Here is a 26,434-nt window from a genome sequence, read left to right as displayed (position 1 = left end):
CCATCTGTTGTTTCCTGACTTTTTAATGATCGCCATTCTAACTGGCGTGAGATGGTATCTCATTGTGGTTTTAGTTTGCATTTGTCTAACGATCAGTGATGATTAGCTTTTTTTCATATGTTTCTTGGACTCATAAATGTCTTCTTTGGAGGAGTGTCTTTTCACATCCTTTGCCCACTTTTTGATGGGATTGTTTGGGTTTTTTTCTTGTAAATTTGTTTCTTTCTAGATTCTGGATATTAGACCTTTGTCAGATGGATAGATTGCAAAAATTGTATCCCTTTCTGTAGGTTGCCTGTTCACTCTGATGATAGTTTCTTCTGCTGTGCAGAAGCTCTTTAGTTTAATTAGATTCCATTTGTCAATTTTGGCTTTTGTTGCCATTCCTTTTGGTGTTTTAGTTATGACTTCTTTGCCCATGCCTATGTCCTGAATGGTATTGCCTAGGTTTTCTTCTAGGGTTTTTATGGTTTTTGGTCTTATGTTTAAGTCTTTAATCCATCTTGAGTTAACTTTTGTATAAGGTGTAAGGAAGGGGTCCAGTTTCAGTTTTCTGTATATGGCTAGTCAGTTTTCCCAACACCATTTATTAAATAGGGAATCCTTTCCCCATTGCTTGTTTTTGTCAAGTTTGTCAAAGATCAGATGATTGTAGATGTGTGGTGTTATTTCTGAGGTCTCTGTTCTGTTCCATTGGTCTATATATCTGTTTTGGTATCAGTACCATGCTATTTTGGTTATTGTAGCCTTGTAGTATAGTTTGAAGTCAGGTAGTGTGATGCCTCCAGCTTTGTTCTTCTTGCTTAGGATTGTCTTGGCTATATGGGCTCTTTTTTGGTTCCATATGAAATTTAAAGTAGTTTTTTCTAACTCTGTGAAGAAAGTCAATGGTAGCTTGATGTGAATAGCATTAAATCTATAAATTACTTTGGGCAGTATGGCCATTTTCACGATATTGATTCTTCCTATCCATGAGCATGGAATGTTTTTCCATCTGTTTGTGTCCTTTCTTACTTCCTTGAGCAGTGGTTTGTAGTTCTCCTTGAAGAGGTCCTTCACATCCCTTGTAAGTTGTATTCCTATTTTATTCTGTTTCTAGCAATTGTGAATGGGAGTTCACTCATGATTTGACTCTCTATTTGTCTATTATTGGTGTATAGAAATGTTTGTGATTTTTGCACATTGATTTTGTATCCTGAGACTTTGGTGAAGTTGCTTATCAGCTTAAGGAGTTTTTGGGCTGAGAAGATGGGGAATGCTTCTAGCTTTTGCCTACTCGGTATGATATTGGCTGTGGGTTTGTCATAAATAGCTCTTATTATTTTGAGATATGTTCTATCAATACCTAGTTTATTGAGTGTTTTTAGCATGAAGGGGTATTGAATTTTATTGAAGGCCTTTTCTGCATCTATTGAGATAATCATGTGGTTTTTATCTTTGGTTCTGTTTATGTGATGGATTACGTTTATTGATTTGCATATGTTGAACCAGCCTTGCATCCCAGGGATGAAACCAACTTGATCGTGGTAGATATGCTTTTTGATGTGCTGCTGAATTCGGTTTGCCAGTATTTTATTGAGGATTTTCTCGTCGATGTTCATCAGGGATATTGGCCTGAAATTTACTTTTTTTGTTGTGTCTCTGCCAGGTTTTGGTATCAGGATGATGTTGGCCTCATAAAATGAGTTAGGGAGGAGTCCCTCTTTTTCTATTGTTTGGAATAGTTTCAGAAGGAATGGTACCAGCTCCTCCTTGTACCTCTGGTAGAATTCAGCTGTGAATCCGTCTGGTCCTGGGCTTTTTTAGTTGGTAGCCTATTGATTACTACCTCAATTTCAGAACTTGTTATTGGTCTATTCAGGGATTTGACTTCTTCCTGGTTTAGTCTTGGGAGGGGGTATATGTCCAGGAATTTATCCATTTCTTCTAGATGTTCTAGTTTATTTGTGTAGATGTGTTTATAACATTCTCTGATGGTGGTTTGTATTTCTGTGGGATCAGTGGTGATATTCCCTTTATCATTTTTTATTGTGTTTATTTGATGGGTTTTTTAATTTTAAAAAAGAGATATTTGACCCATTTATGCCTGAAGATATCCTAGTCTGTTTCTGTTTTCATTATTGAGAAACAAATAATAATAATTAAAAAAACCCAGAGGGTAAAAAAGTGCTTTGAACCCCAAAATATAATTTTGTTTTCTAAGTGCACATAGAATAATAAAATGTGGCTGAGGTTGGGCGTGTGATTTTTTGCTTTTTTTTTTTTTTTTTTTTTTTTTTTTGAGGTGGAGCCTTGCTCTGTTGCCCAGACTGGAGTGCAGTGGTGTGATCTCAGCTCATTGCAACCTCCGCCTCCCGGGTTCAAGCGATTCTCCTGCCTCAGCCTCCCAAGTAGGTGGGATTACAAGCACGTGCCACCAAGCCTGGCTAATGTTTTGTGTTTTTAGTAGAGACGGGGTTTCACTGTGTTAGCCGGGATGGTCTCGATCTCCTGACCATCTCATGATCCCCCCGCCTCGGTCTCCCAAAGTGCTGAGATTACAGGTGTGAGCCACCACGCCTGGCTGGGAGTGTGATTTTTAATTGTCCTGAAAGCTTCGAGTTCTTCTGACCCAATGTCACTGTCCGTGAGCTCAGCCCAGCAGGGAAGCATCCTGCGTGTATAACACGCGTCCAGAACAAGGAAGTGCCTCCCTGGGAACAGTCTGGCTCAGGTGTGTGGATCAAGTTTTTGGGGTGGAGAAGCTGGGCAGCTGGAGGGTTGCAAAGACGGGCAAGGGTCAGGCATTGGAGGGCCTCGAGTGCCACGATAAAACATCTGAGCTTGATCCTTAGAGAATAACGAAGCTACCAAGGTCTCCTAGCAAGAGGGAGTTATGGTGAGGGCTGCATTTTGCAAAGCTGGAGCTGGCTGCTCCAGAGTGGGGCCCGGACAAGGAAGGGCAGGCAGCACGGGATGGAGTGTACAGCAGAGAGCCAAAATTCTTTGAGATTTTGCCCACTGAGGGGTGGGGTCTGCTTCTCTACCCGCTTGCATCTGGGCTGAGCTTGTGTATTAGTCCATTTTCCTGCTGCTCATAAAGACATAACTGATACTGGGCAATTTACAAAAGAAAGAGGTTTAATGGACTCACAGTTCCATGCGGCTGGGGAGGCCTCACATCACGGTGGGAGGTGAAAGGCATGTCTCATACAGTGGCAGACAAAAGAGCATGTGTGTAGGGAAATTCCCCTTTATAAAACCATCCGGTCTCCTAAGACATATTCACTGTCACGAGAATAGCATAGGAAAGACCTGCCCCCTGGGAAAGACCCGCCCCCATGATTCAATTACCTCCCACTGGGTCCCCGACAACACGTGGGAATTGTGGGAGCTGCAATTCAAGAGGAGATTTGGGTGGGGACACAGCCAAACCACGTCAGCCTCTGACTGCTTTGACCTATAGAACATGAGAGAAGTGATGTGCCAATTCCAGGCTTAGCCTTTAAGAGGCTGCCTTTTGCTTCCTCCTGCTTGGAACCCAGCCACCATAGTGGGAGGAAGCCCAAGGAGCTACACGGAGGAGAATGAAGGGCCCTGGCCACTGTCTCTAGCTGAGGCCTGAGCCTCCAGGCAGCACTCATTCACCAGCCATGAGTCTGCTTCCTTGAAAGTGGATCTTCCAGCCCTGGAGTGGCCACCCCAAGTGATTCTGCATGGAGCAGAAACGAGCTATCCCCACCCATACCACAAAATCATGCTGCTTTAGGCCACTAAGTTTTGGGGCAATTTCTTACATGGCAATAAATCCGTGAAACATTGCCCGTGGGAGGCTGGGAAGGAGAACTTTGCCAGGCTCTGTGGACCCTGGGCTGGGGCCTGGGCAGTGGCTGGGAGAAGCCTGGTGCAGGTTTGACGCTGTTCCCATGTTTTGTTTCCTGCGAAAATCACAGCAACCTCCTTCCCACCCTCGTCCCCACTGCAAACAGTGTTCAGTCTCCCTGGTGATGCAGCCCCGCTCGGTGGCCAGCTGCTGGGCAGGGGGCTGCCATCCAGACAGCTTGCAAGACAGCTGTGCTCCCGGAAATGGAGGGCCCTGGCGATGGTAATTGGCAATGTCCTTCCTTTGGGAAGTCAGCCTGATTCTTCAAATACAATAACAGGGTTTGAGAATTTAATCTTCCCCCCAGGGATACTATTTATTCTGTTGTTCATGAATCATGGAGAAGAAAGCTCTTACCACTAAGGATCTGTCAACTTGATTTTCTCTTAATTAGTGCTTATGTCCATTTTTCTACCAGATCTATGTCTTCTTTGACAAAAATATGGAGCACAGCCGGCCTTCTCCTCAGAGCAGCGCTAGACCCCAAATACTTTTCGGTGGACATGAGACAGCCCCATGGCCTGTGTTGCTGTTGGATATCTCATCCCTGCGCCTCAGTGTCTCAGTCCTGAAGGATACAGGCTCCCCACCTTCCATGGGCCCTGGCACTGAGGGTTGCACAAGAACCCAGGGCGTCAGATAAATTAGAATTTCAGACAAAACAAAGAATGTCTTAGTATGCTACATCCCAAACATCACACGGGACATACTTACACTCGAAAATCATTCACTGTCCATCTGGTATTCACATTTAACTGCGTGTTCTGTGTTTTTATTTACCTCATTGCACCTGAGTCACCTATGGGGAGATTTGGAATAAAAAAGGAGCCAACGACAAAAGCAGGAAGGGCTCAGGGAAAACTGGGGTTCGGGTGGCAGGAAGGTCCTGGGGGACGTGTGACGGAAGGTCAAGGAGGACCCTGCAGGGGAGGAGGGGTTAGGCAGAGCCTGGGCAGCTGTACTGGATTTTCTTTCTCTTTCTTTTCTTTTTTCTTTCTCCTTCCTTCCTTCCCTTCTTCCTTTTTTCTTTCTTTCTTTCTTTCTTTCTTTCTTTCTTTCTTTCTTTCTTTCTTTCTTTTTCTTTCTTTCTTTTTCTTTCTCTTTCTTCCTCCCTCCCTCCCTTCCTTCCTCTCTCTCTTTCTCTTTCTTTTCTTTTCTTTTCTTTCTTTCTTTCTTTCTTTCTTTCTTTCTTTCTTTCTTTCTTTCTTTCTTTCTTTCTTTCTTTTTCTTTCCTTCTCTCTCTCTCTCTCTTTCTTTCTTTGTTTTCTTCTCTTTCTTTCTTTCTTTTTTTGGAGTCTTGCTCTGTTGCCCAGGCTGGAGTGCAATGGCATGATCTTGCCTCACTTGCAAACCGTGCCTCCTGGATTCAAGTCATTCTCCTGCCTCAGCCTCCCCAGTAGCTGGTACTACAGGCTCATGCCATTAAATTAACCATGCCTGGCTAATTTTTGTATTTTTTTTAGTAGAGACTAGGTTTTGCTATGTTGGCCACGCTGGTCTTGAACTCCTGACCTCAAGTGATCCACCCGCCTTGGCCTCCCAAAGTGCTGGGATTACAGGTGTGAGCCACCATGCCCTGCCACCAGACTCTGTTTCCTTTCCCCCTTTTTTTTTTTTGAGTCTTGCTGTGTTACCCAGGCTAGAGTGCAATGGTAAGATCTCAACTCACTGCAACCTCCACCTCCCAGGTTCAAGCAATTCTCCTGCCTTAGCTTCCCCAGTAGCTGGGACTACAGGTGCCTGCCACCATGCCTGGCTAATTTTTTGTGTGTGTTTTGGTAGAGATGGGGTTTCGCCATGTTGGTCAGGCCGATCTTGAACTCCTGACCTCAGGTGATCTGCCCGCCTCGGCCTCCCAAAGTACTGAGATTACAGGCATAAGCCACCGTGCCTGGCCACCAGATTTTCAAAGAAGGCGAGAGAGCAGCCGGTAGAGATTTGATGGGAATTAGTGACCCACTGTCCCGCTTTGCCTGGGACTTTTTGATTTTCACCTGGAAAATTCTGTGTCCTAGGAAGCTCCTCAGGGGTTTCTGGCTGGGGGAACGGGGATGGCTGATCACCCTAAACAGGAAGGATGTTCTAGAGAGAGGAGTGTTCTACACAGAGGAAACAGCAAGTGCAGAATCGCCCAGGTGTCTTTGCCTCCTAGAAACAGCTTGACTCTGTCCTCTCTTCCCTTGCAGACGGGCGCTGGGGAGTTCGGTTGGGTTGAGTGAGTGAGGCTCTTGCCTTGGGTACAAAACGTGCAGGGTGCCAAAAAAACTCAGTGATCAGGATAAATAATATTTCAGTGCAATATTTGTAAGTCCAAATTAATGTGAAATATCTACGATGAACAAATTATCAAACATTTAAATAATGTTCCTTAAACATAGAACTACTGTATCACCCAGCAACTGACTTCCTAGGTATAGCAATTGAGAACAGATGTCCAAACAGATCCTTGAACACAAATGTTCATAGCAGCAGTCTTCATAAATGCCAAAGGGAGAAGCAACTCAAGTGTTGATCAGCTGATGCATGGAGAAAAAGTGGTCTATCCGGCCCAGCGTGGTGGCTCATGCCTGTAATCCTAGCATTTTAGGAGGCCGAAGTGGGCAGATCACCAGAGGTCGGGTGTTTGAGACCAGCCTGACCAACATGGAGAAACCATATCTCTACTAAAAACACAAAAATTAGCCGGGCGTGGTGGCGGGTGCCTGTAATCCCAGCTACTCGGGAGGCTGAGGCAGGAGAATCGCTTGAACTCGGAAGGTGGATATTGCAGTGAGCTGAGATTGTGCCATTGCACTCCAGCCTAGGCAAGAAGAGTGAAACTCCATCTCAAAACGAAAAACAAAAAACAAAGTGGTCTATCCATATAACAGAATATTACTTAACTATGAAAAGGAATGAAATATTCAGGCTACAACATGGGTGAACCTCAAAACATGCTGAGTGAAAGAAGCCAGACCTAAAAGGCCATAGATTTCAGGATTGCATTTATATGAAATGTCCAGAACAGGCAAATAGAGCAGATTTCCCCTGATGGCCCTCAGAAGCAACCCACCCTGCTGACACCTTGATCTTGGACTTCCAGCCTCCAGAACTGTGAGATGGTGCATTTCTATTGTTCAAGCTGCCTGGTCTGTGGTACTTTGCTATGGTGGCCCAGGCTGACGACAACAGTCTCGCTCGTCAGACTGGTGAAAATGTTAAAAGTTTGCTAGCATCCAGCTGGGGGTTTGGGGAAAGAAGCACTTAGACTCCAAGAGGCTGTAAATGGGTGCAGGCTTTCCAGAAGGTAATTTGGTAGTTTTTTTTTCTTTTCTTTTTTTTTTTTTTTTTTGAGACAGAGTCTTGCTATGTCACCCAGGCTGGAGTGCAGTGGTGCGACCTTAGCTCACTGCAACTTTCGCCTCCCGGGTTCACGCCATTCTCCTGCCTCAGCCTCCTGAGTAGCTGGGATTACAGGTGCCCGCCACCACGCCCGGCTAATTTTTGTATTTTTAGTAGAGATGAGTTTTCGCTATGTTGGCCAGGCTGGTCTCGAACTCTTGACCTCAGGTGATTCGCCCAACTCGGCCTCCCAAAGTGCTGGGATTACAAGTGTGACCCACCACACCCCGCCAAATTTGGTAGTTTCTAACAAAGGTTGAAGTGTGCACACCTTGTGTCCTCTGGTCCCAGGCTAAAATGCCAGCACCTGATTCCGGAAGGCTTCTGCCTGAGGACATCTGTTATATCCCAGGACACCGGGAACCACGTGAATGACTATGGCTGGTGGGAGGTAAATTGGGAGTATCATCCACAGAGTGAAGTAATGCCTGGCTCGTGGAAAGAAAACAGCAGTCCTCACCTGGAAAGACACCTGAGATGTATAAAATCAGGGGCAAGTTGTAGAAAAATAAGCACAGCAAAATTTCATTTAGCTTTTTTTTTTTTAATTGCATGTATAACTGCAGTGAAAACTCAGACACATTTGGAAGAATACACATTTGCTGAAGTTTTTTGTTTGTTTGTTTGAGACAGAGTCTTGCTCTGTTGCCCAGGATGGAGTGCAGAGGGTGGCCCCTTTAAAGCCCTGTGCTGGCTGAGCTGTCCCGGCCTCATTTAGTTTCTACAGAGACCCTGTGGGGTACTTGAAGGCGCGGCAGTGGTGCTTAGCGCAGGCTCAAGGCCACACAGCTGTGAGTGCTGAGGCCAGGGTTGAGCCCGGGCATCTCAGGCCTCTGCGTGATTTCCTCTGCTGGGTCTGAGGATGAGCAAAGGCTGATTCCATCCAACCTGACTCACCTGGGCTGGGGGATGGTGTGGGGAAGAAATGTCTCCAGTCAGCCCACGTCCAAAATCACCACCAGCTGGTGAGCTTCCTGGGGGTGGGGCTACTGGTCAGCTCCAGGGAGCCTGGCAGGTGACCCTCCTCAGGGGGCCCCTCCTTCCAGGAGGACATGGTCGGTACCGCACAGCGAGTGGACTGATCTGGAAGAGCCTTAGCTCTTCCCAACACCTCTTCCCTCCCAGTGACGCCGAGCCACAGCGACCTGTGCGTCTGGTGCCTCCTAACTGATGGGATTCAACCACTGTCCACCAAGCCCGATGAGTTGGAGACAAATGGGGGGATGCTGTCACCTCTGAGAGATAGGGAGCAGCAGCTCAGAATGGCGGCCGACTCCATCCGTGGGGTCAGCTGCCGAAACGCGCCTGGTTCTGGATTTACAGCGACAGGAAGCAACAGAGAGGACGACCCCAGACAAAACGGGGAGAGAAGAAGCAGACACTAACCAGAAACACTGCAAGCCCATCATGAACGTTTAGAAGCAGGCCCAGTGAGTCGCTGCTGTGAGAAGTCTGACGGTGGACGCCCTCGGAGGGAGGGGTGAGCAGTGACAGGGATGTGAGGGGCGCACCTGGAGAGCTGGCCAGTCACACCTGGCATGGGGGCTGGATTGGACTTCACCAAGAGGTTTTTAAATACTCATCACTTTTTAGTCCTTTAAAGCATTTTGGGGCTGGGCACAGTGGCTCACGACTGTAATCCCAGCACTTTGGAAGGCTGAGGTGGGTGGATCACCTGAGGTCAGGAGTTCAAGACCAGCCTGGCCAACACGGTGAAACTCCGTCTCTACTGAAAACACAAAAATTAGCCGGGTGTGGTGGCGGGCGCCTGTAATCCCAGCTACTCAGGAGGCTGAGGCAGGAGAATTGCTTGAACCAGGGAGGCAGAGGTTGCAGTGAGACGAGGTTGTGCCACTGCACTCCAATCTGGGCAATAGAGTGAGACTGTTTCTCAAAAAAAAAAAAAAAAAAGTATTCTGGGTCTCTGAGAAGCAGGTCAGAGCATTTCCTGCACAGCTCAGGCCCCCAGGTGGAAGCGCCTCTCTCAATTCCCACTGGCCCTCCTTGTGGCCCCCCAGCCACCTGTCCTCCTGCACACCCACATCCTGGTAGCCAGGCGGGTTCCCATATGGCCCTGGGTGCTGCTGATGAGCCTGACTCAGGGCCAGGAAACAGGGGCAGCTGTCCAGGGCCTGCTGCTGAGTCACCAACTTCCCGTCCGCACCCCTCCCAACTGCAGGTGTCAGCCTCTGGCGAGGCCATTAGCAGCCCCTCTTCCTCCAGGCTGAGCTGCCCAGAAAACCCCCAGCTGGATGAGTCACCCAGGGCACAGGTGGATTCGCATGATCCTGGCTGTGACCCTGCCTCTGACCAGCAAGGAGCTCCCTGAGGAAGCCCGCCTCCCGTGGGATGAGTTCGCCAAGGAGCGGGAGGGGAGGTGGCATGGTGGGGGCGGGGCTGGGGGCGGGGCTGGGGGCTGGGAAGGAGAGGCTTCCCTGGCACAGAGCCCAGGGCAGTGAAGGAGTGGGCCGGGGGTGGTCTGTTGGAGAAAGAAGATGCAGGTGGTGGGTTTAGGGAGGTGAGAGTGCCACACTGCAGACAAGGATGGATCCAGCAAAAGAGCCCAGGACTTGTGAGCTGAGCAAAGCAAGACATCAAAAGCAACGTCCCCTCCACTCGCCCTGGAATTGGAGGGGAGTGTTGAGCTTTCGCGGAACTGCGTCTGGGGTGGGAGGTTGCAGGGGCTTCCCGAGAGGCCATGGTGGCTCCCAAGACGCTGGTAGAGGGTGTCCACTAACAGAAAGCTAACTGAACACCTTTCAAAGGTGCAGCTCTCCGAATTCTCCTAGTGACCCCAGGCTTGTTTCAAGCCCATCTCCCTGGGAGACGACAGCTTTCCACGAGGGACTGTGCCACCAGCGCTGCAGGCTGCGTGCCACACAGCACACGTTCCAGTGCTGGGGAGTGGGTGCGTGGGCAGTGGGGCACTCCTAGAACTATTCCCACAGCAGACGGGAAGCAGCACCTCAACCGTCTGTGCAAGTGAGATCAATACACCCTATGTATATATAGGTGGCTATAAATACACCCCCCATGATCCAGAACTAAATGCATCCCCAATCTAACCTCCCCTTAAAGAGCCCAGAAGTGCCTGTGGCCTTTCCAACACGACGCGGTATGAGGGGAAACTGAGGAAGTGATGTGCCGAGAGACAGGTCTTAACTGGCTGTGGTTATGGCTTACTTTCACATTTTACCAAAATTTACAACCATGAAAACACACAGACGTAGGACCCTGCCTGTGGCAGAACCTGTACCGGCCTACACCAACATCCCACGTCCCCCTCCTCCTTTAGCTCCAGAACCCCATTGAGCTCAACACCATCCAGAATAAAGGACCCTGTTTCCAAGCCTCCATTGTGGCCGGGCAGGACTCTGGACAGCAAGATGCATGCAGGAGGAATCTTCTGGAAGGCTGCTTTAAAGGTGGAATTCTGTTACTCAGTGTCCTCAAACCTCCAAAACTTGCTCTTCCTCCTTTTCTCCCTTCTCAGCTTGCACTTGAAACTCCAATTTTTACTACCTTAACCCCTTAGTAAAAGCACCCAATTGTTTCTGTGAATGGAACAAATCTTCATCTGTATGATGAACCCATTTAACAAGGTTCTATCGAATAATTGAATACATATACTAAAAACTCATTCATAGAATAGTATAATTCTATCCATTGATAGAACTTTCACTTTAGCCACATCCTTTGCCAGCTACTAATTTTTTTTAGGAGAGTGACTCTCGGGTCTTTTTTCATGACTGCTGTGTTATTGGAGTGGGGGCTGGGTGGCGTGGAAATCAGGGAATGGAGGAGTCGAGGACACAGACATTCGCAGGGTCAAAGAAAAGCCAATTTTAGGTCATCGAGCCATTTCCTTATTTCTTGAGTAGTAATGAGGTCGTCACGGGACTGGTAGGTGGTTTATCGTTCGTCACATTATCGTGCAAACCCCTCCCTTTTATGAGCCCATCTTGCAGCATGAGCTCCTCAGCAGTGGTGGAGGTGGCGTACCCTCTCACGTGTTTTTATTTGTTCATTCATTCATCGAACATTTGTTGACCAGCGTGAAACTGACTGGAACAATTCCAACCGCACGTGATGGAAAACCCCTACAGGCCATTGGCTTAAATAAGAGAGATGCTTCTTGCCCTCTGTTGTGAAACAAACTTGGAATTGTGTAGCCCAGGGACCAGGCTCAGGGTCACTGGGACCCAGGCTCCCTCGGCCTTGCTGTGTCACCTGAAGCCATCAGCTCATGGTCCAAATTGGTTGCCCACCTCCAGCCTTCATGTCCATACTCCAGGCAGCAGGAAGAAGGAAGTTTTGGAAAAGGACCAAAAAGGGGGTGCACCTGGAGGGTGCTGGGCCTCATTCTGTACCTGGTCAGTCCTGCTCACCAGTCAGGTTCAGCTCCCTTAATCCATGCATCTCCTTCCCATGACAATGGGTGGTTATTTGTACGATAACCATTTGTTGCATACAGTCGGCCCTCCATGTCCACCAGGGTTGGTTCCAGGAAACCCCTGGCCATGCAAATACCAAAATCTGTGGATGCTCAAGTCCTTTATATAAAATGGCATAGTATTTGCACATAACCTACGCACATCTTCCCATATGCTTTATTTTTTATTTTATTTTATTTTTGGGATGGAGTCTCACTCTGTCACCCAGACGCTGGAGTGCAGTGGTACCATCTCGGCTCACTGCAACCTCTGCCTCCCGGGTTCAGGTTTACAAGTGATTCTCCTGCCTCAGCGTCCTGAGTAGCTGGGATTACAGGCGTCTGCCACCACGTCTGGCTACGTTTTTGTATAGGTAGTAGAGACAGAGTTTTGGCATGTTGGCCAGGCTGGTCTCGAACCCCTGACCTCAAGTGATCTGCCCGCCTCGGCCTCCCAAAGTGTGATTACAGTCATGAGCCACTGCGCCCGCCCCTCCCACATGCTTTAAATCATCTCTAGATTACTTATAATACTGAGTATAATGTAAATGCTACATAAATGGTTGTTGTACTATATTGTTTAGGAAATAATGACGAGGAAAAAAGTCTGTAGTGTTCAGTACAGACAAACCCGTCCTGGGCCTACCTGCAAGGACCCAGTCCACAGTGGGTTGAACCCGCAGCCAGGGAACCCACAGATCCAGATGGCCAACTGTATTGGGTCTCTGTGAGGGTCTAACTCCGTGAGCACAGGGACCCTGCTGCTGATTTCGCCGCTGCAGCTCCACTGCCAGGGAATGCACGGTTGAGCTCCCATGCAGTGGGCATGGCCCAGGTGACCCTTGACCCTTGCTTGAGTTCTCAGCTTCAGGGCGGTTTTTCCTGGCGGTGGACAGGGCTTCTAAGGAGGATGGGCTGGCTCGAAGGCAGCGGGGGACATTAGGCTTTCGGCTTAATTTCCATTACTCTAATGGTGACCCACTTTGTCTGCCGCACACTGGGCTATCTTCAAGATGACAGGTTGACAATGACCGCCATTGGGTCGTTACTGAGCAAAGAGCCATTAACACACTGGCTGTGGTTCCAGCACAGCTTGTGCCGGGAGGCAGGTGTCTGTCATTCCAGGTGCGCTGGCCTCATTTGTCCAAAGGAATCTGCCGACCTCAGGAAACCCCAGCATGCCTTCAGGCCACCGCCTTGCTTGTCTGTAGCCTTCCCGTGGTCACCGCACTTCCGGGCCAGGGCCCCAGCCAGGGTTTATACAGAGACCCACTCACCTAGACGAAGTGGGAAGCAAGACTGTGGGTGTCATCCCAAGTGGCAAAAGAACTTAGGAACCTGGAGGAAGCAGGCATGGGCATATTTATTTTGAATACATGTGTCTAATTATTCAGTGGAACTTTCTTAAATGAATTCCAAATACATGTGAAGATTTGCTTCCAGTTGCTTAATGTGTTTTTAATAAGGAGGCTCTTACCAGATAACCTACCCTGAAATTTCTTTTTCTTCCTTTCCTTTCTCTTTCCTCACTTTCCTTCCTTCCTTCTCTTTTCTCCTCCTCCTCCTCTTCCTCCTCCTCCTCTTCCTCCTCCTCCTCTTCCTCTTCTTCCTCCTCTTCCTCCTCCTCCTCTTCCTCCTCCTCCTCTTCTCCTTCTTCCTCTTCTTCTTCTTCCTCTTCTTCTTCCCTCTCTCTCCCCTCCCTCCCCTTCTCCCCTCCCCTCCCTCTCCCTCTCCCCTCCCCTCCCTCTCCTCCCCTCCCCTCCCCTCCCCTCCCCTCCCCTCCCCTCCCCTCCCCTCCCCCTCCTCTCCCTCCCCTCCCCTCCCCTCCCTCCTCTCTCCTCTCCTCTCCTCTCCTCTCCTCTCCTCTCCTCTCCTTTCCTTTCCTTCTTTCCAGAGTCTTGCTCTGTTGCCTATGCTGGAGTGCGTGCTTCATTGTGGCTCACTGTAACCTCAACCTCCTGGGCTCAGGTGATCCTCCGACCTCGCCTCCTGAGCTGAGTAGCTGGGACTACAGGCGCGTGCCACTACGCTCGTCTGATTTTTAAAAAATATTTATTTATTTATTTTTAGTAGAGATGAGGTCTTGCTATGTTGCCCCGGCTGGTCTTGAACTCCTGGGCTCAAGTGATCTATCCACTCACCTCAGCTTCCCAAAGTGCTGGGATTATAGGTGTGAGCCACCGTGCCCAGCCTGAAGTTTCTTAGAAAGCAAAAAAGGAAGCAAAAAGAGTACCCAGGCCCAAATGAAGACAGCTGAAAGTTTAATGTACCTCAAATTTCAGCCCACAACTAAGGGATGAACTTTGAGTCTCTTTTTGAATCCATCTCAAGGGTTTAGGTTTAGAGTTTCTGCTCTTTTAAACAGACTAAGAACCTCTGTGACAAAGTAAATAGAGAAAATAAGTAGCGAAGCTCTGGCAAGATTCGGAAGGGGGCCTAACATGGAAGAAAGGAGAAGGTTGGAATTGATTAAGACCTGCTATGCACTGGGCTGGATTTGTTCTCAGCAGAAAGCAAGAAAGAGGTCTGGGATGGTAGCAGGGCTCCCACTACCACCGGGGGTCAAAGGTTGCAGTATTTCTCAGGTAGCCAAGAGGCACCCATGAGCCCAGCTCCTGCCCACTCCCTGATGTCATCTAGATACAAGGACATGGGGCATGAGAGGACGTCATCATCACTTCTCTGCAGAGTCACAGGAACCTGCCCTCTGCTCCTCCACCTCTCAGCTGTCTTTCTGCCCACGGCTGGAACAGACTGCCATGGCGACTCACTCTCTCCCACGCCCCCACCCTCGGCAGGAAACCACTTCAGGGCTCTGAAATCAGCCTGTGAGTCCTGGTTACGGCCTCCTGCGCCTGACTCTCCTCTCCCCAGGCTGCAAGAAATAGGGATGACCAGAAGTCAAACTGTGCCCTTGGGAACACGCCACCCCTCACCACTGTCATGCCGGAGTCTGTTCCTAAGACCCCTCCCCAAGCCCTGACTCCTCTTCTTCCTCCCACAAACCACAGCAGACACTCAGCCAGCAGGCTGCAGCCCTGCGCCTTCTCAGCAGCCTTCACCAGAGCCATTGAAAGCCCAGTTGTCCTTCCCCAGCCACGTGCCAAGACTAAAGTGTAGAGGACACGTAAGATGACACTGTCATGATCATTTGTCCTGTGCCCTGTGGATCCCAAGGTCCCGCCTGACATCAACCCATCTGATATTGAGCCCAGTGAGTGGGGAGATCCTAACACAGCCGCTGCTTTTGAGGACTTGGGTGGTGCCTGGCTGGTGGTAGGGGGAGGTCAGGCGAGTTTTTAGCAGATGACCCCTGTACTCTTCGGAAGCCCCGAGGTGCCACACTTGTACCTCCCCTGATGCCTGTGAACGGGGTGAAGGAACAGCCTGGGCCTGGGTTCTTTGCTGGGCTGTTTTTGGACTTGGCCCCAGCTCAGGAAGGGTTCATGGAGGAGCCAAGGAGGGCCTTGTTCCTGTGGGATTTCTTTGCCTTGGGCACAGGGACAGCCTCTTGCTGCTGCTCTGCCCACCGCCCAACCCTTGGCGGCCTCTGGAATTCTGGGCTGATCTCCCTCTGGACCCAACCAGTTGCCCAATGGCTGGACCTGCTCAAAGCTCCCTCTTGCAACTGGACCGGGGAGCCAGGGGAGGCGCTGAGGCTGAGCTTCTGAGCTGGTGCCTGTGGATGTAGGACGGTCCCGCAGCTCCCACACTGGGATGGCCAAGCAGCCCATGAGACCCACATTCCCCTTTTAGGAAAACAGGAGGGAGGTCGCTGGGCACAGGGAGCCGGGAACGCCTGTCCTCCCCACCATCGACGGCTCTCGAGGCCGGAGCCTTCGCTCCAGCCCCAGCACAAGCCAGCCAGGGCGCAGGGCCAGGTGCTGCCCGCCATTCCCCGGGTGCCCCTGGACCTCCCAGCTGGGGCTGGCTGGGACTGATGGATCATCCCTGCCGGTTACCCTCTGGGGTCTCCAGTGCCGCGGAGTTCAGCCAGCTCTTGCAGCGGTGGGGGCTGGGAGGAGAAGCTGCAGGGAGCCCCCAGGCACGGGACGTTGTGGGGGGTCGTCAGGCCTGCTCTGGGGCTAGGACCCCGGGGGGAGCAATGGGGGTTGGCGCTCTCCACCACAGCGGTGACCTGGGCCGCGGGTCTCGGGGCTCTCACGCGGGGCGATGGGGCTCTGTCTTTCGGGGTTGGGGTCTCTTCCGCCGGGTTTGGGGTTCTCTCTGCGGATCTGGGGAGTCTCTCCCGCGGGATGAGGGGGGCTGTCCGCCGCTCCCGCCTGTGATGGCCCAGAGGACCCGAGCTCCGGTCACTCCCGCCCCCCTTGGGGCTCGGGGAGGGCGCGGGAGGCAGGCGCTGAGCCGGTGACGCGGCTCCGGGCGGCTCCGGGCGCGCCGCATAAATAGCAGCGGCGGCTGTAGCGGCGGCCACCCCGGGCGGCGGACACGTGGAGGGATCCGGCCCGCGCCTCCCGCCCCTGCCGCCGGCCGCGCCATGCGGTGAGCGCCCCAGGCAGCCAGAGCACACTTGACCCGGCCCGACGCCCGGACCCGCCGCCCCGAGACCCCGCCGCCCCGGGACCCCGCCGCCGCCCCGGGACCCCGCCGCCGCCCCGACCCGCCGCCGCCCCGAGACCCCGACGCAGCCGCAGCTCAAGGTACTGGCGCCGGGCCGACCCCGCCCAGCCCGGAGGCCTCCCCTTCCGCTCTCCTCTGCCCCGGGACGATTCCGCCAGGGGCCCCGGCCCGGCCGCCGCCTCTGCTCCTCCCTGCAGCCCCCCGGCACCCCATGCCTCGGGGCGCAGCCCACTCCGGGTTCCGACCCTCCTGCCCTGTCCTTCCCTTCCAGATGGCCCGAGGCAGCGCCCTCCTGCTCGCCTCCCTCCTCCTCGCCGCGGCCCTTTCTGCCTCTGCGGGGCTCTGGTCGCCGGTAAGTGCGGGGCGCGTCTCCTCCGGGCGAAGCGGGCATTAGAGCCGGCCGGGCGTGGAGGGCTTCCTGGAGGAGGTGGCCTCCGCCCTGCCCTCGGGGACAGTGGTAGAAAGGCTAGTGCGGGCGCTGTCCTGGCCACGGGCGTCGCGAGAAGGGTCCGGAGCTCCCTGGGATTCCCCCGCGCGCTTCTCCGAGTTCATCAACAGCACCGGGCTATAACCAGGCCGCCGGGAGAGTGCTGCGCTGCGGGAAAGCGAGAAGCTCCCCGTTCCGCAGGGCTTAGTTAGAACAGAGGGCGAGGAGCCACCGGCGTGGCCTCAGAGTCACTTAAAGCGGGTGCAGTGCGCTGAGAATGCGCGAGCTGCGACCCGCAAGTGAAGTATCTCCCATATGTCAAATACGGCTTACTTAGGGGTAAACCTGGAATTTCGCGAGCTATCCAAAAGCACATGCATTGTTCTAAGTCCTCTGCCGTGCCGGAAAGCCTGGGTGCACCCATTCAGCATCGGCTCCAGGCACAGCCCTGGCATCTCACCCCCTTTTCTCCCCTCAAGGCCAAGGAAAAACGAGGCTGGACCCTGAACAGCGCGGGCTACCTGCTGGGCCCACGTAAGTGACTGACAGCATGGCCTCCCCACTCCTGACCCCACCTGCCCCCTCGCTTTGAACCGTGGCTCCTGCCCCTCCGCCTGCGGCTGGGCAGACCTTCCGGCCTCCCTCTTGACCTCATTGCCCATCTCCATTGGCCTGCACACTTGATCTGTGCACGGTTCTTTCCAGAAGCTTCTCCTACCCCGGCTCTGCCGCCCTGTCCCGGTGTGAGATTCCTACCCTGGGCTTTGCTCAAGCTCTCCTCGGTTTTCCCGCGTTGCAGTCCTTAGAGGCCCTGTTCTGGGCCTCTCCCCAGGCCCCCGGTCTCCCCAAACACTCAACTCGGCTTGTAGAGCACCCTAGGTCAGCGGACCCCAAGTCTTGCCTCCTTCTTCCCTTTCTCCAAGCTCCACACGGGAATTGCCAGATCGCCTGAAGGCAGCTCAGACAGGCTGTCCTCAAAACGAGGTTCAGGTGACCCTGACTGCCCAAGCCTGTGTCCCCTCCCTCTCCCTGTCCTGTTGTTGTCATCCGTGTCAGCGGTGTCCCGTGCTGCCTGAGGTGAGCCCTAGCCCTAGATAGGACTCTGCAGGCTGACACCTCCCCATGTCCGCCCCCGCCAGTGCCCCAGGCCTCTACTTTCTCCACATCCTTGGTCTGTGCAGCAATGCCTTCAGACCTTCCTTCAAAGGAGGGGACAAGAGGAGGCCTTGGCTCCCTTCTGTAACTCACCTTCCCCTCCACCCCTCCCATCCACCTTAAAAGCCTCCCTGCATTGTCTTCTGCCAGAGGAAGGATGCAAACAGCCTGCAGGGCCTATCTGAGCCCCGCCAGAGCAGCAAATGAGGAGACCCTTTCCGAGGGCCTTGGAAAGCACAGCGGGGCCTCAGGCTCTTCTCCCCATGCCAAGGAAAGCTGCCTTAGTTCTCAGTCCCGGAGTCGAATACAGCTTCCTCTTCCCGCAGACACTTGTTCATCAGGGTCACTCGGAGGACCCCCAGAGTCAGGTTTTAAGAAACAGACACGGGGATGAGAGCTGCCTGAGGCCGCGTGCGGGGTGGACCAGGCTGTTCACCGCAGGGCCTCCTGGTCTCTCTGCACGACCCTCTCCTCCTCTCCCTGCCGGTGGAGCGGCCTGACCTGCCTGAGGCTGATCTCCTCAACCCTTTGCAACCCTGAGCTCTGCCTCTCAGAGGGCACCTCAACTTTGTGTGCTACGGGCCCAAACAAAGGAGGAACTGGTCAACAAGAACATTTATCTGTGTTGCTTTGGAATATTGAAAATCTATGTGTCAAGAAGAGTTTGAACCCTAATTAGAAAACAAACCCATTTTCGCCATCAATTTTATGGCCCGGTTCAGCTGTAGCTAGACCTGTTGTTCGTCAAAATACTGAACAGTGTGCCTCTGATTTCTAGGGTCAGCTAGAAAATGCAGTAAAATCAATGTTTTTTCACCAGCTGCTGCTGAATGCAGTGTGGCCGTGGCTGAAGGTTCATCAGTGAGATGGGGCGACCTACGGTTCCTCTATAAATTTAACACCAAGAACGACATCTCTGGAAATAGGAGTTAATTTTCCTTTGTCTGGCCTTGTAGATGGCACGGTCCACCCAGGCCAACCAGCCGGAAACGCGGAGGCGTCCTCATCCTCCTCCCCATCTCTCATTCCCATTTCCTTTCCTGCACAGCCCCAAATGCAGCCCTTCTCCTCACCCCACGCCCCTTGGTTTACAGCTGTCATCGTTTCTTCCCTGGACTTCTGGGATCTCTGCTTGCAATCACAGTTCCCCCATTTTCGCACCACAACACACACACACACGAACACACACACACAAACGAACGCACACATGCCCCCGCACCTCCTTTTCTCCCCCCGCCATCCTCTCTCCCTCCCTCTGTGACCCTCTCGCTCCCTCTGCCTCTCCTTCTGTCTCCCTGGCTCCGGTCCATCTTGCACACAGCTGCCAGAGTGAAAATACAAATCGGATTCAGTCACAACTTAAACTCCTCAGTGGCCCCCATGCTTTCAGGGACATGAGGATCCAGCCCCTGTTGTCTGCCAGGGAGGCACCCAGTTTGATGCCAGCTCAGTGCCAGCTGAGATGTCAGCTCCTCTGGACCCGGGCACAACCCCTGCAACAGGGCAGATTCCCGGCCTCTCCCGCCCTTCAGGAGACACACTTCCCTTTCTCCCACCCCTCCTGTGCAAACCCTCACATTCCCTTTGGCCTTGGTGCAAGCAGCCAAGTCTTACCTCGGCTTGGTGGAGAATCGCCCCCTCTTCTCTGGGGTCTGTCGCTGGGCTCTATTTCACAGTCAAGTTGTGTGTGTGTGTTGGCTACAGGCAGCCCTGTGTCCTTCTTTGGGTGTGGGGAGGGGGTGCATGACAGTCACACCCAGAGGCTTTCCTCTCTGATCTGCAAACAGATGCTGTTGGCAACCACAGGTCATTCAGCGACAAGAATGGCCTCACCAGCAAGCGGGAGCTGCAGCCCCAAGACGACGTGAAACCAGGTGAGAGGACTCCTATCCCGGGCTCCCGGGCGCCTCACTTCCAGCAGCTCCCAGGTGCATGCAGTGGGGGACAGCTGTGGGTGTCGGGACACCTGCCACCCATCTGTCCACAGCTGCAGCCCAAGCCTGGCCATGACTTAAGAGGATGTGGCCTCGCCACACCTGTCAGCAGCTGCAAACACAATCTGCAAACCCGAGACAGCAAGGAGTCCTTCTAGACTGGGAGGCTGCCTGGGCACCAGGGCCTCCAGAAGAGTGGGGCCGGGCGCGGTGGCTCACACCCATAATCCCAGCACTTTGGGAGGCCGAGGCGGGTGATCACCTGAGGTCGGGAGTTCAAGATTGGCCTAGCCAACATGGCAAAACCCTGGCTCTACTAAAAATATAAAAATTAGCCGGGTGTGGTGATGGGTGCCTGTAGTCCCAGCTACTTGGGAGGCTGAGGCACGAGAATCACTTGAACATGGGAGGCGGAGGTTGCCGTGAGCTGAGATCACAATACTGCATTCCAGCCTAGGCAACAGAGTGAAACTCCATCTCAATTAAAAAAAAAAAAAAAAAAAAAGGCCGGGCGCGGTGGCTCACGCTTGTAATCCCAGCACTTTGGGAGGCCGAGGCGGGCGGATCATGAGGTCAGGAGATCAAGACTATCCTGGCTAACACAGTGAAACCCCTTCTTTACTAAAACCACAAAAAATTAGCCAGGCATGGTGGCAGGCGCCTGTAGTCCCAGCTATTCGGGAGGCTGAGGCAGGAGAATGGCATGAACCTGGGAGGCGGAGCTTGCAGTGAGCCGAGATCGCGCCACTGCACTCCAGTCTGGGCAATAGAGCGAGACTCCGTCTCAAAAAAAAAAAAAAAAAAAAGAAGAGCGAGGCCTTGAACTGGATCTCTCCCCTCTCCCTCACATTGAACAAGGGCCTTGGAAAGCACAGCCGGGCCTCAGGCTGCTGGGATCAGATCATTGACCTCACAGCGCCCAGCTCCTCTGTCGGGGGGGATGACCGGAGACAGAGAAGCACCCTCTGCACAAGTCGTGAATGTTGATCTTTTCTCTTTTCTAGGAAGCTTTGACAGGTCCATGCCTGAGAACAATATCATGCGCACAATCATTGAGTTTCTGTCTTTCTTGCATCTCAAAGGTATGTGAAATATCACCAACTTAACATTCATCTCTTAGCACACTGGAAACATAAAAGGCCCATCGAGAAGAGAACCCGTAGAATCCCCCTGGGAAGTAGCCGGTTATTTATCTAAATACAAAGTCCTGTTTGGCTGTGCATCAGGATGACAGAGCATGTGACCCTAGAGCTAGCTCCAGAGGGCTGGGATTGTGGCAGGGGCATTCCACTGTCTGTGGACGGCCATCGGGCCAGCGCTGCTCCCAGGAAGAGGGTGGGCCTTAGGATGCAGCTCACTCTACTGGAACCATATCTATTCATACGGTAACAACTGCTGGACCTTTTAGGGCACAGGTATACTATAGGCCAGGTTCTTTGTGAGCCATCCTAAACCTTCTTTTCTCTTTTCTTTTTTCTTTCTTTCTCTGTCTTTTCTCTTTTCTTTCTTTCTTCTCTTTCTTTTCCTTTTCCCCTTCCTTCCATCCTTCCTTCTCTTTCTTTCTCTCTTTCTCCCTCCCTCCCTCCCTTCCTCCCTCCCTTCCTCCCTCCCTCCCTCCCTTCCTCCCTCCCTCCTTCCCTGCCTTCCTTCCTCCCTCCCTCCCTTCCTTCCTTCTTTCGTCTCACTCTGTCGCCCAGGCTCGAGTGCAATGGTGCAATCTCAGCTCACTGCAGCCTCTGCCTCCTGGGCTCAAGTGATTCTCATGCCTCAGCCTCCCAAGTAGCTGGGACAACAGGTGCACACCATTATGCCTAATTTTTTAATTTTTAGTAGAGGTGGAGGTTCATCATGTTGGCCAGGCTGGTCTTGAACTCCTGGCCTCAAGTGATCTGTCTACCTCAGTCTCCCAAAGTGCTGGGATTACAGGCGTGAGCCACTGCGCCGGCCCTAAACCATATTTTCTAAGCAGGGAAATTAATAGGAGCCTATATCTTAGATTGCAGTGTTTTCCTATGCAGCCCTCCTGCCAGGCAGGCTGCCTTGAAATCTAACTGGAAAGGTTCTGATCCTGGCTTCCAGTGTCTTCTGCAAACACTGGGGATGAGGAGACCTCCCACACACTATGCTTGGCATTCATTCCACGATGGGCATCTGGCCTTGATCACACAGGTCCTACTGCAGCAGTGGAGGGAGCCGGAAAGTGGCCCCGGTGCTCTGAGGGTTAACAGGGAGGATGTGGTGGGGAGGAGGGATGGACCGCTTAGCCTCTACAGTGGAGACCTTTACCTGGTGCTCTGAGGGTTAACAGGGAGGCGGAGGTGGGGAGGAGGGATGGACCGCTTAGCCCCTACAGTGGAGACCTTCACCCGGTGCTCTGAGGGTTAACAGGGAGGAGGAGGTGGGGAGGAGGGATGGACCGCTTAGCCCCTACAGTGGAGACCTTCACCTGGTGCTCTGAGGGTTAACAGGGAGGCGGAGGTGGGGAGGAGGGATGGACCGCTTAGCCTGTCCAGTGGAGACCTTCACCTGGTGCTCTGAGGGTTAACAGGGAGGCGGAGGTGGGGAGGAGGGATGGACCGCTTAGCCCCTACAGTGGAGACCTTCACCCGGTGCTCTGAGGGTTAACAGGGAGGAGGAGGTGGGGAGGAGGGATGGACCGCTTAGCCTGTCCAGTGGAGACCGTCACCCGGTGCTCTGAGGGTTAACAGGGAGGAGGAGGGGAGGAGGGATGGACCGCTTAGCCTGTCCAGTGGAGACCTTCAGTTGCGCATCACAGTTTTGTCCAGTTTGGAAAATCAAGGCTGGTCCTTGGGTTCATTTGGGATCAGGATGGTTTTCATTTGCAGTATTATGGGGCTCCTCTTTAGGTGGCAACGGGGAGAGGGAAGAGGAGTGAGGGGAGGGGAGCGGGGGAGGGAGACTGCCGGAGAAGGTCTCGGAAAAGACGGGGTTCATTAGAAATCTCAGAACCGAGTCACCAAGTTCCCTCTGTTGGAGCCCAGTGGAGCCTCTGGGAGAAAAGCTGGGGTGACTTTTCCTACAACGGGCAGATGGACTCTGCCAGATTTTTTCTCATTTGTTTTTAATTTTGTAACATGGAAACTCTTTCCTTAGGAGATACCAACTCTCATTACTCAGATAGGAATTATACCTCTTTAAAGCCTAAATTTAAAAGTCTGACAGTTTTAAATGCTTACTAACTGTGGGAGTTAAATCATTACAAAGCGAGAAATACAGTGTTGGCCCTAATTCTGGGTTTAATCTGGTAAGACTCTTTACAGAGGACGACCACACGCCGCTTCCTGTAGTATGTGTCGTGGTCATAATTCTCTTGTGTGCGTATTAAGAAGTTGCTGCTCAAATGTGGCTCTTCCCTTTGCAGAGGCTGGGGCCTTCGACCGCCTCCCGGATCTCCCCGCCGGAGCCTCCTCAGAAGACATGGAGCGGTCCTGAGAGCCTCCTGGGCGTCTTTGTCTGTGTGTTGCAATCTAAAGTCAAACCTTAAGATGATGGATAATCTTAGGCCAATTTACACAGAGTCGGCTCTTCCTGTTCTCTTTGCCTTGATGTTGTGTTGTCACAATTTAAGAATTTTTTTTTTTTGGTAATTATTTTATTTTGAGTGACAAAATAAAGAATAGCAATTACTTGCAATTGTCTTTTTCTTCCACACCTCTGTCTCATCACCAGTGCCACCCATGGGTTCTAAAAGATAAAGCTTGATCATAATCATGGATTAGACCTGAATTTTTAAACCCACATTCTACCATCAAGAGCATCTGAGACGCCACCTCTTATTGCATGTCCAGGGGACACAAAGTTATCTCGATATTAAGCTGAGTCAAATGTAATTATGAAGGTAAGTCTGTTTCTGAGATGAACAAAAACACAAAACAGACAAAACCCCTGCCCTCGTGGAGCTGATATTTTAGGGAGATGGGAATGAAAAAGACTACGACAACCTTAAACAGATGGGTGAGGTGCGTGGTGCTCGTGGAGGTGGTCAGGGCTGAGAAGAGAGGTTGGCTGGGTGGGAGGGCCAGGAGTGAGGGCCAGGAGCCAGGTAGGAGAGGAGAGATGGGCGGGCAGGTAGAAAGGCAAGGGCAGGAGGTGTGTGCTGAGAGAGTGCTGTGTGAAGGCAGGCAGGTGGGAATGCCTCCTAACATGACAGAGACTGAGTCTTTTGAGCAGAGATAAAAAGATCATCCAGGCCGGGCGCGGTGGCTCAAGCCTGTAATCCCAGCACTTTGGGAGGCCGAGACGGGCGGATCACGAGGTCAGGAGACCATCCTGGCTAACACGGTGAAATCCCGTCTCTATTAAGAAATACAAAAAACTAGCCGGGCGAGGTGGCGGGCGCCTGTAGTCCCAGCTACTCTGGAGGCTGAGGCCGGAGAATGGCGTGAACCCGGGAGGCGGAGCTTGCAGTGAGCTGAGATCCGGCCACTGCACTCCAGCCGGGGTGACAGAGCGAGACTCCGTCTCAAATAAAAAAAAAAAAAAAAAAAAAAAAAAAAAAAAAAAAAAAAAAAAAAAAAAAGATCATCCAGAAGTTTCGAAAAGAAGGCAGGCGGCTGGGCGCGGTGGCTCATGCCTGTAATCCCAGCACTTTGAGAGGCCGAGGTGGGCAGATCACTTGAGGTCAGGAGTCTGTGACCAGCTTGGCCAACACAGTGAAACCCCATCTCTACTAAAAATACAAAAATCAGCCGGGCATGGTGTGCACGCTTGTAATCCCAGCTACTTGGGAGGCGGAGGTTGGAGAATCTTTTGCTCCTGGGAGGCGGAGGTTGCAGTGAGCCGAGATCACACTCCAGCCTGGGCGACAGAGCGAGACTCCACAGTGTGGGAGGCGGGACACAGGCCTTTCTGGATTCACCGGAGCCGGCTGTGCAGTGGGAGTGGGAGGTGGCTTCCCAGTTTCCCCCCATTGGCAGTTCGCTGCCTAATACCTGTTTCAAGGGGCACAGAGCCCCAGCATCCTTCTCCCTGCTTGGTGACCCCCTACCCAGTCAGCTGTGCCCCGGCTCAGCTCCCTGGCTCGGCTTCCCAGCTCAGGTCCCCAGCTCCACCCCGGCTCCCTCCAGCTCCTGCAGGCTCAACGCTGACACTCGGTGGCCTTGGGTCTTCAGAGCACTCCCAGCCCGGAGGTAGTGATGCCACCCACCTGGTGGGCTAAACACCTGGGCCCACCCTTCACTCCCTGTTCACCATCCGCATTTATCCTCTTCCACATTTTTAAAAATCTCTTCAGTGCAACTTGGGCAGGCATCAGAACTCCTCCAGGCCCTGTCATAAGGCAGTGGCCAGGTCCCTCCCCAGGATGTTGGAGCCAGGAGGGCTGGGTGGGCTGGAGCTGGGCCCCCAGCAAGCTTCCTGCCACTGCTGCTGCTCACTAGAGGCCTGTGCCCATGTCCTCCCAAGAACTAGGGAGCTCCTGGCATGGAGGAGGCGGATGAACGGATGTGTCTGGGGACCACACCTCAGCCACTGGGCTCCAGCCCACAGTGTGCAGCCTGTCCTGTCTGGTCTTCCTGTAGCCTTTGTCCCTAAATGCAGTGGCCATGGACACCATCTCTGCCTCAGCCGGCCCCCTAGCCTCCTGCACTCAGTGGTGCAGACCCCACAACTGTGGCCTGGCCTCGCTCACCTAAGGCCTTTGCACACGTCCCTCCCAAGGCTTGGGGAACTCCTAAGCATCCCATGGGATTCCACTCCAGGGTTACCTTGTCCAGAGTGCCCTTCCCGCTCCTCCGCCCCCAGCATGTGCGGTGCCACCCTAATCAGCATGCCTGTCACTCTGTTTGCAGATGTGTCTCTCCTCACTACACCGTGAGAAAGAAGTGCCTGAAGGAATTGAGATTAATGACGCTGTGCTGAGTGCTGGGCTCTCCACGCTGCACGTGGCTCACGGGAGCCTTCTGAGAAGTGTTCACGAAGGGCCAAGGAGCCCAGCCTCCGTGCAGGTGTGCAGCCTCCATGCAGGGATGCGGGCCCCAGGGTCGGCAGCACAAAGCTCTCGGACTCTCCCCCTGTGGCATCATCTACCTCCTTCTCTAAACCTTGCCTTCCTTTTAGGTATAAACGGAGCGGCGCAGGTGGCAGCCGGAAGGTGAGGGAAAGGAGGTGAGGGGCCAGGAGTGGCTGTAGTGCCATTTGCTGTGATGGACAAGGCTACAGAAGTGACGTCTTTACTTCCCAGAGAGAACGTGGTTGGAGCTGGCTGCAGCCATCCTGGATCAATCTGTTGCTAACAACAGCAGTCTTTTAAAGGGAAGGTGTTCTCCAGCCACCTTGGGAAGTAAAGAATTTATGGACAGGCCTGAGAAACACCAAGATGCCTAATGGAGAGGTGGAGAGTGTTGAGGTTGTGCACCTTGGAGGAGGTGGCTGTCTCCATCATAAAAGCTGATCAACATGAAAGCCTGTCCACCTTCCACTTGCTCTATCTAACCAGGAGCAGAGCAGATGCCAGGGTGATGCTGCCTGAGGACGTCTGGCGTGGTGGAGGCAGGTGAGTGGTGGGCCAGTGTGAGGAAGAGGCTTACATTCAGGAGGTCCCTGGAGGAAGGAGGAAAGCGCTGTTTAATGGAGGAAAGAGAGGCGGGGCACGGTGGCTCACGCCTGTAATCCCATCACTTTGGGAGAACAGCCTGGGCAAC

General features: G+C 52.6%; 2 protein-coding genes across 3 annotated transcripts in view; both read left to right on the top strand.

Moving 5' to 3' along the window:
• The window catches only part of IGHMBP2 (immunoglobulin mu DNA binding protein 2), a 556,281-nt gene that overhangs the window by 288,799 nt on the left and 241,048 nt on the right, over nucleotides 1-26,434 (top strand). The gene's annotated exons all lie outside the window — the stretch shown is intronic.
• On the top strand, nucleotides 16,019-23,419 carry GAL (galanin and GMAP prepropeptide). Of its 2 annotated transcripts, XM_050758239.1 has the most exons (6): nucleotides 16,019-16,336; nucleotides 16,528-16,608; nucleotides 17,163-17,217; nucleotides 19,626-19,712; nucleotides 20,777-20,854; nucleotides 23,155-23,419. In XM_050758239.1, the coding sequence occupies exons 2-6, from the start codon at nucleotides 16,528-16,530 to the stop codon at nucleotides 23,223-23,225; spliced, it is 372 nt and encodes a 123-aa protein (XP_050614196.1). In that variant the 5' UTR covers nucleotides 16,019-16,336; the 3' UTR covers nucleotides 23,226-23,419. The 2 variants fall into 2 exon arrangements, with proteins under 2 accessions (XP_050614196.1, XP_050614195.1); XM_050758238.1 differs by lacking the exon at nucleotides 16,019-16,336 and having other exon boundaries at nucleotides 16,457-16,608.

Source organism: Macaca thibetana, chromosome 14 (assembly GCF_024542745.1).
Source record: "Macaca thibetana thibetana isolate TM-01 chromosome 14, ASM2454274v1, whole genome shotgun sequence".
Lineage (NCBI taxonomy): Eukaryota > Metazoa > Chordata > Mammalia > Primates > Cercopithecidae > Macaca > Macaca thibetana.
This window is presented reverse-complemented; position numbering and strand designations above follow the sequence as displayed.

Coding starts and splice junctions, on each gene's coding strand:
- GAL (XM_050758238.1), top strand. CDS start 16,468: ATGCCTCGGGGCGCAGCCCACTCCGGGTTCCGACCCTCCTGCCCTGTC. Junction 17,218..19,625: donor GGGCTACCTGCTGGGCCCAC/GTAAGTGACTGA, acceptor ATCTGCAAACAG/ATGCTGTTGGCAACCACAGG. Junction 20,855..23,154: donor GTCTTTCTTGCATCTCAAAG/GTATGTGAAATA, acceptor TTCCCTTTGCAG/AGGCTGGGGCCTTCGACCGC.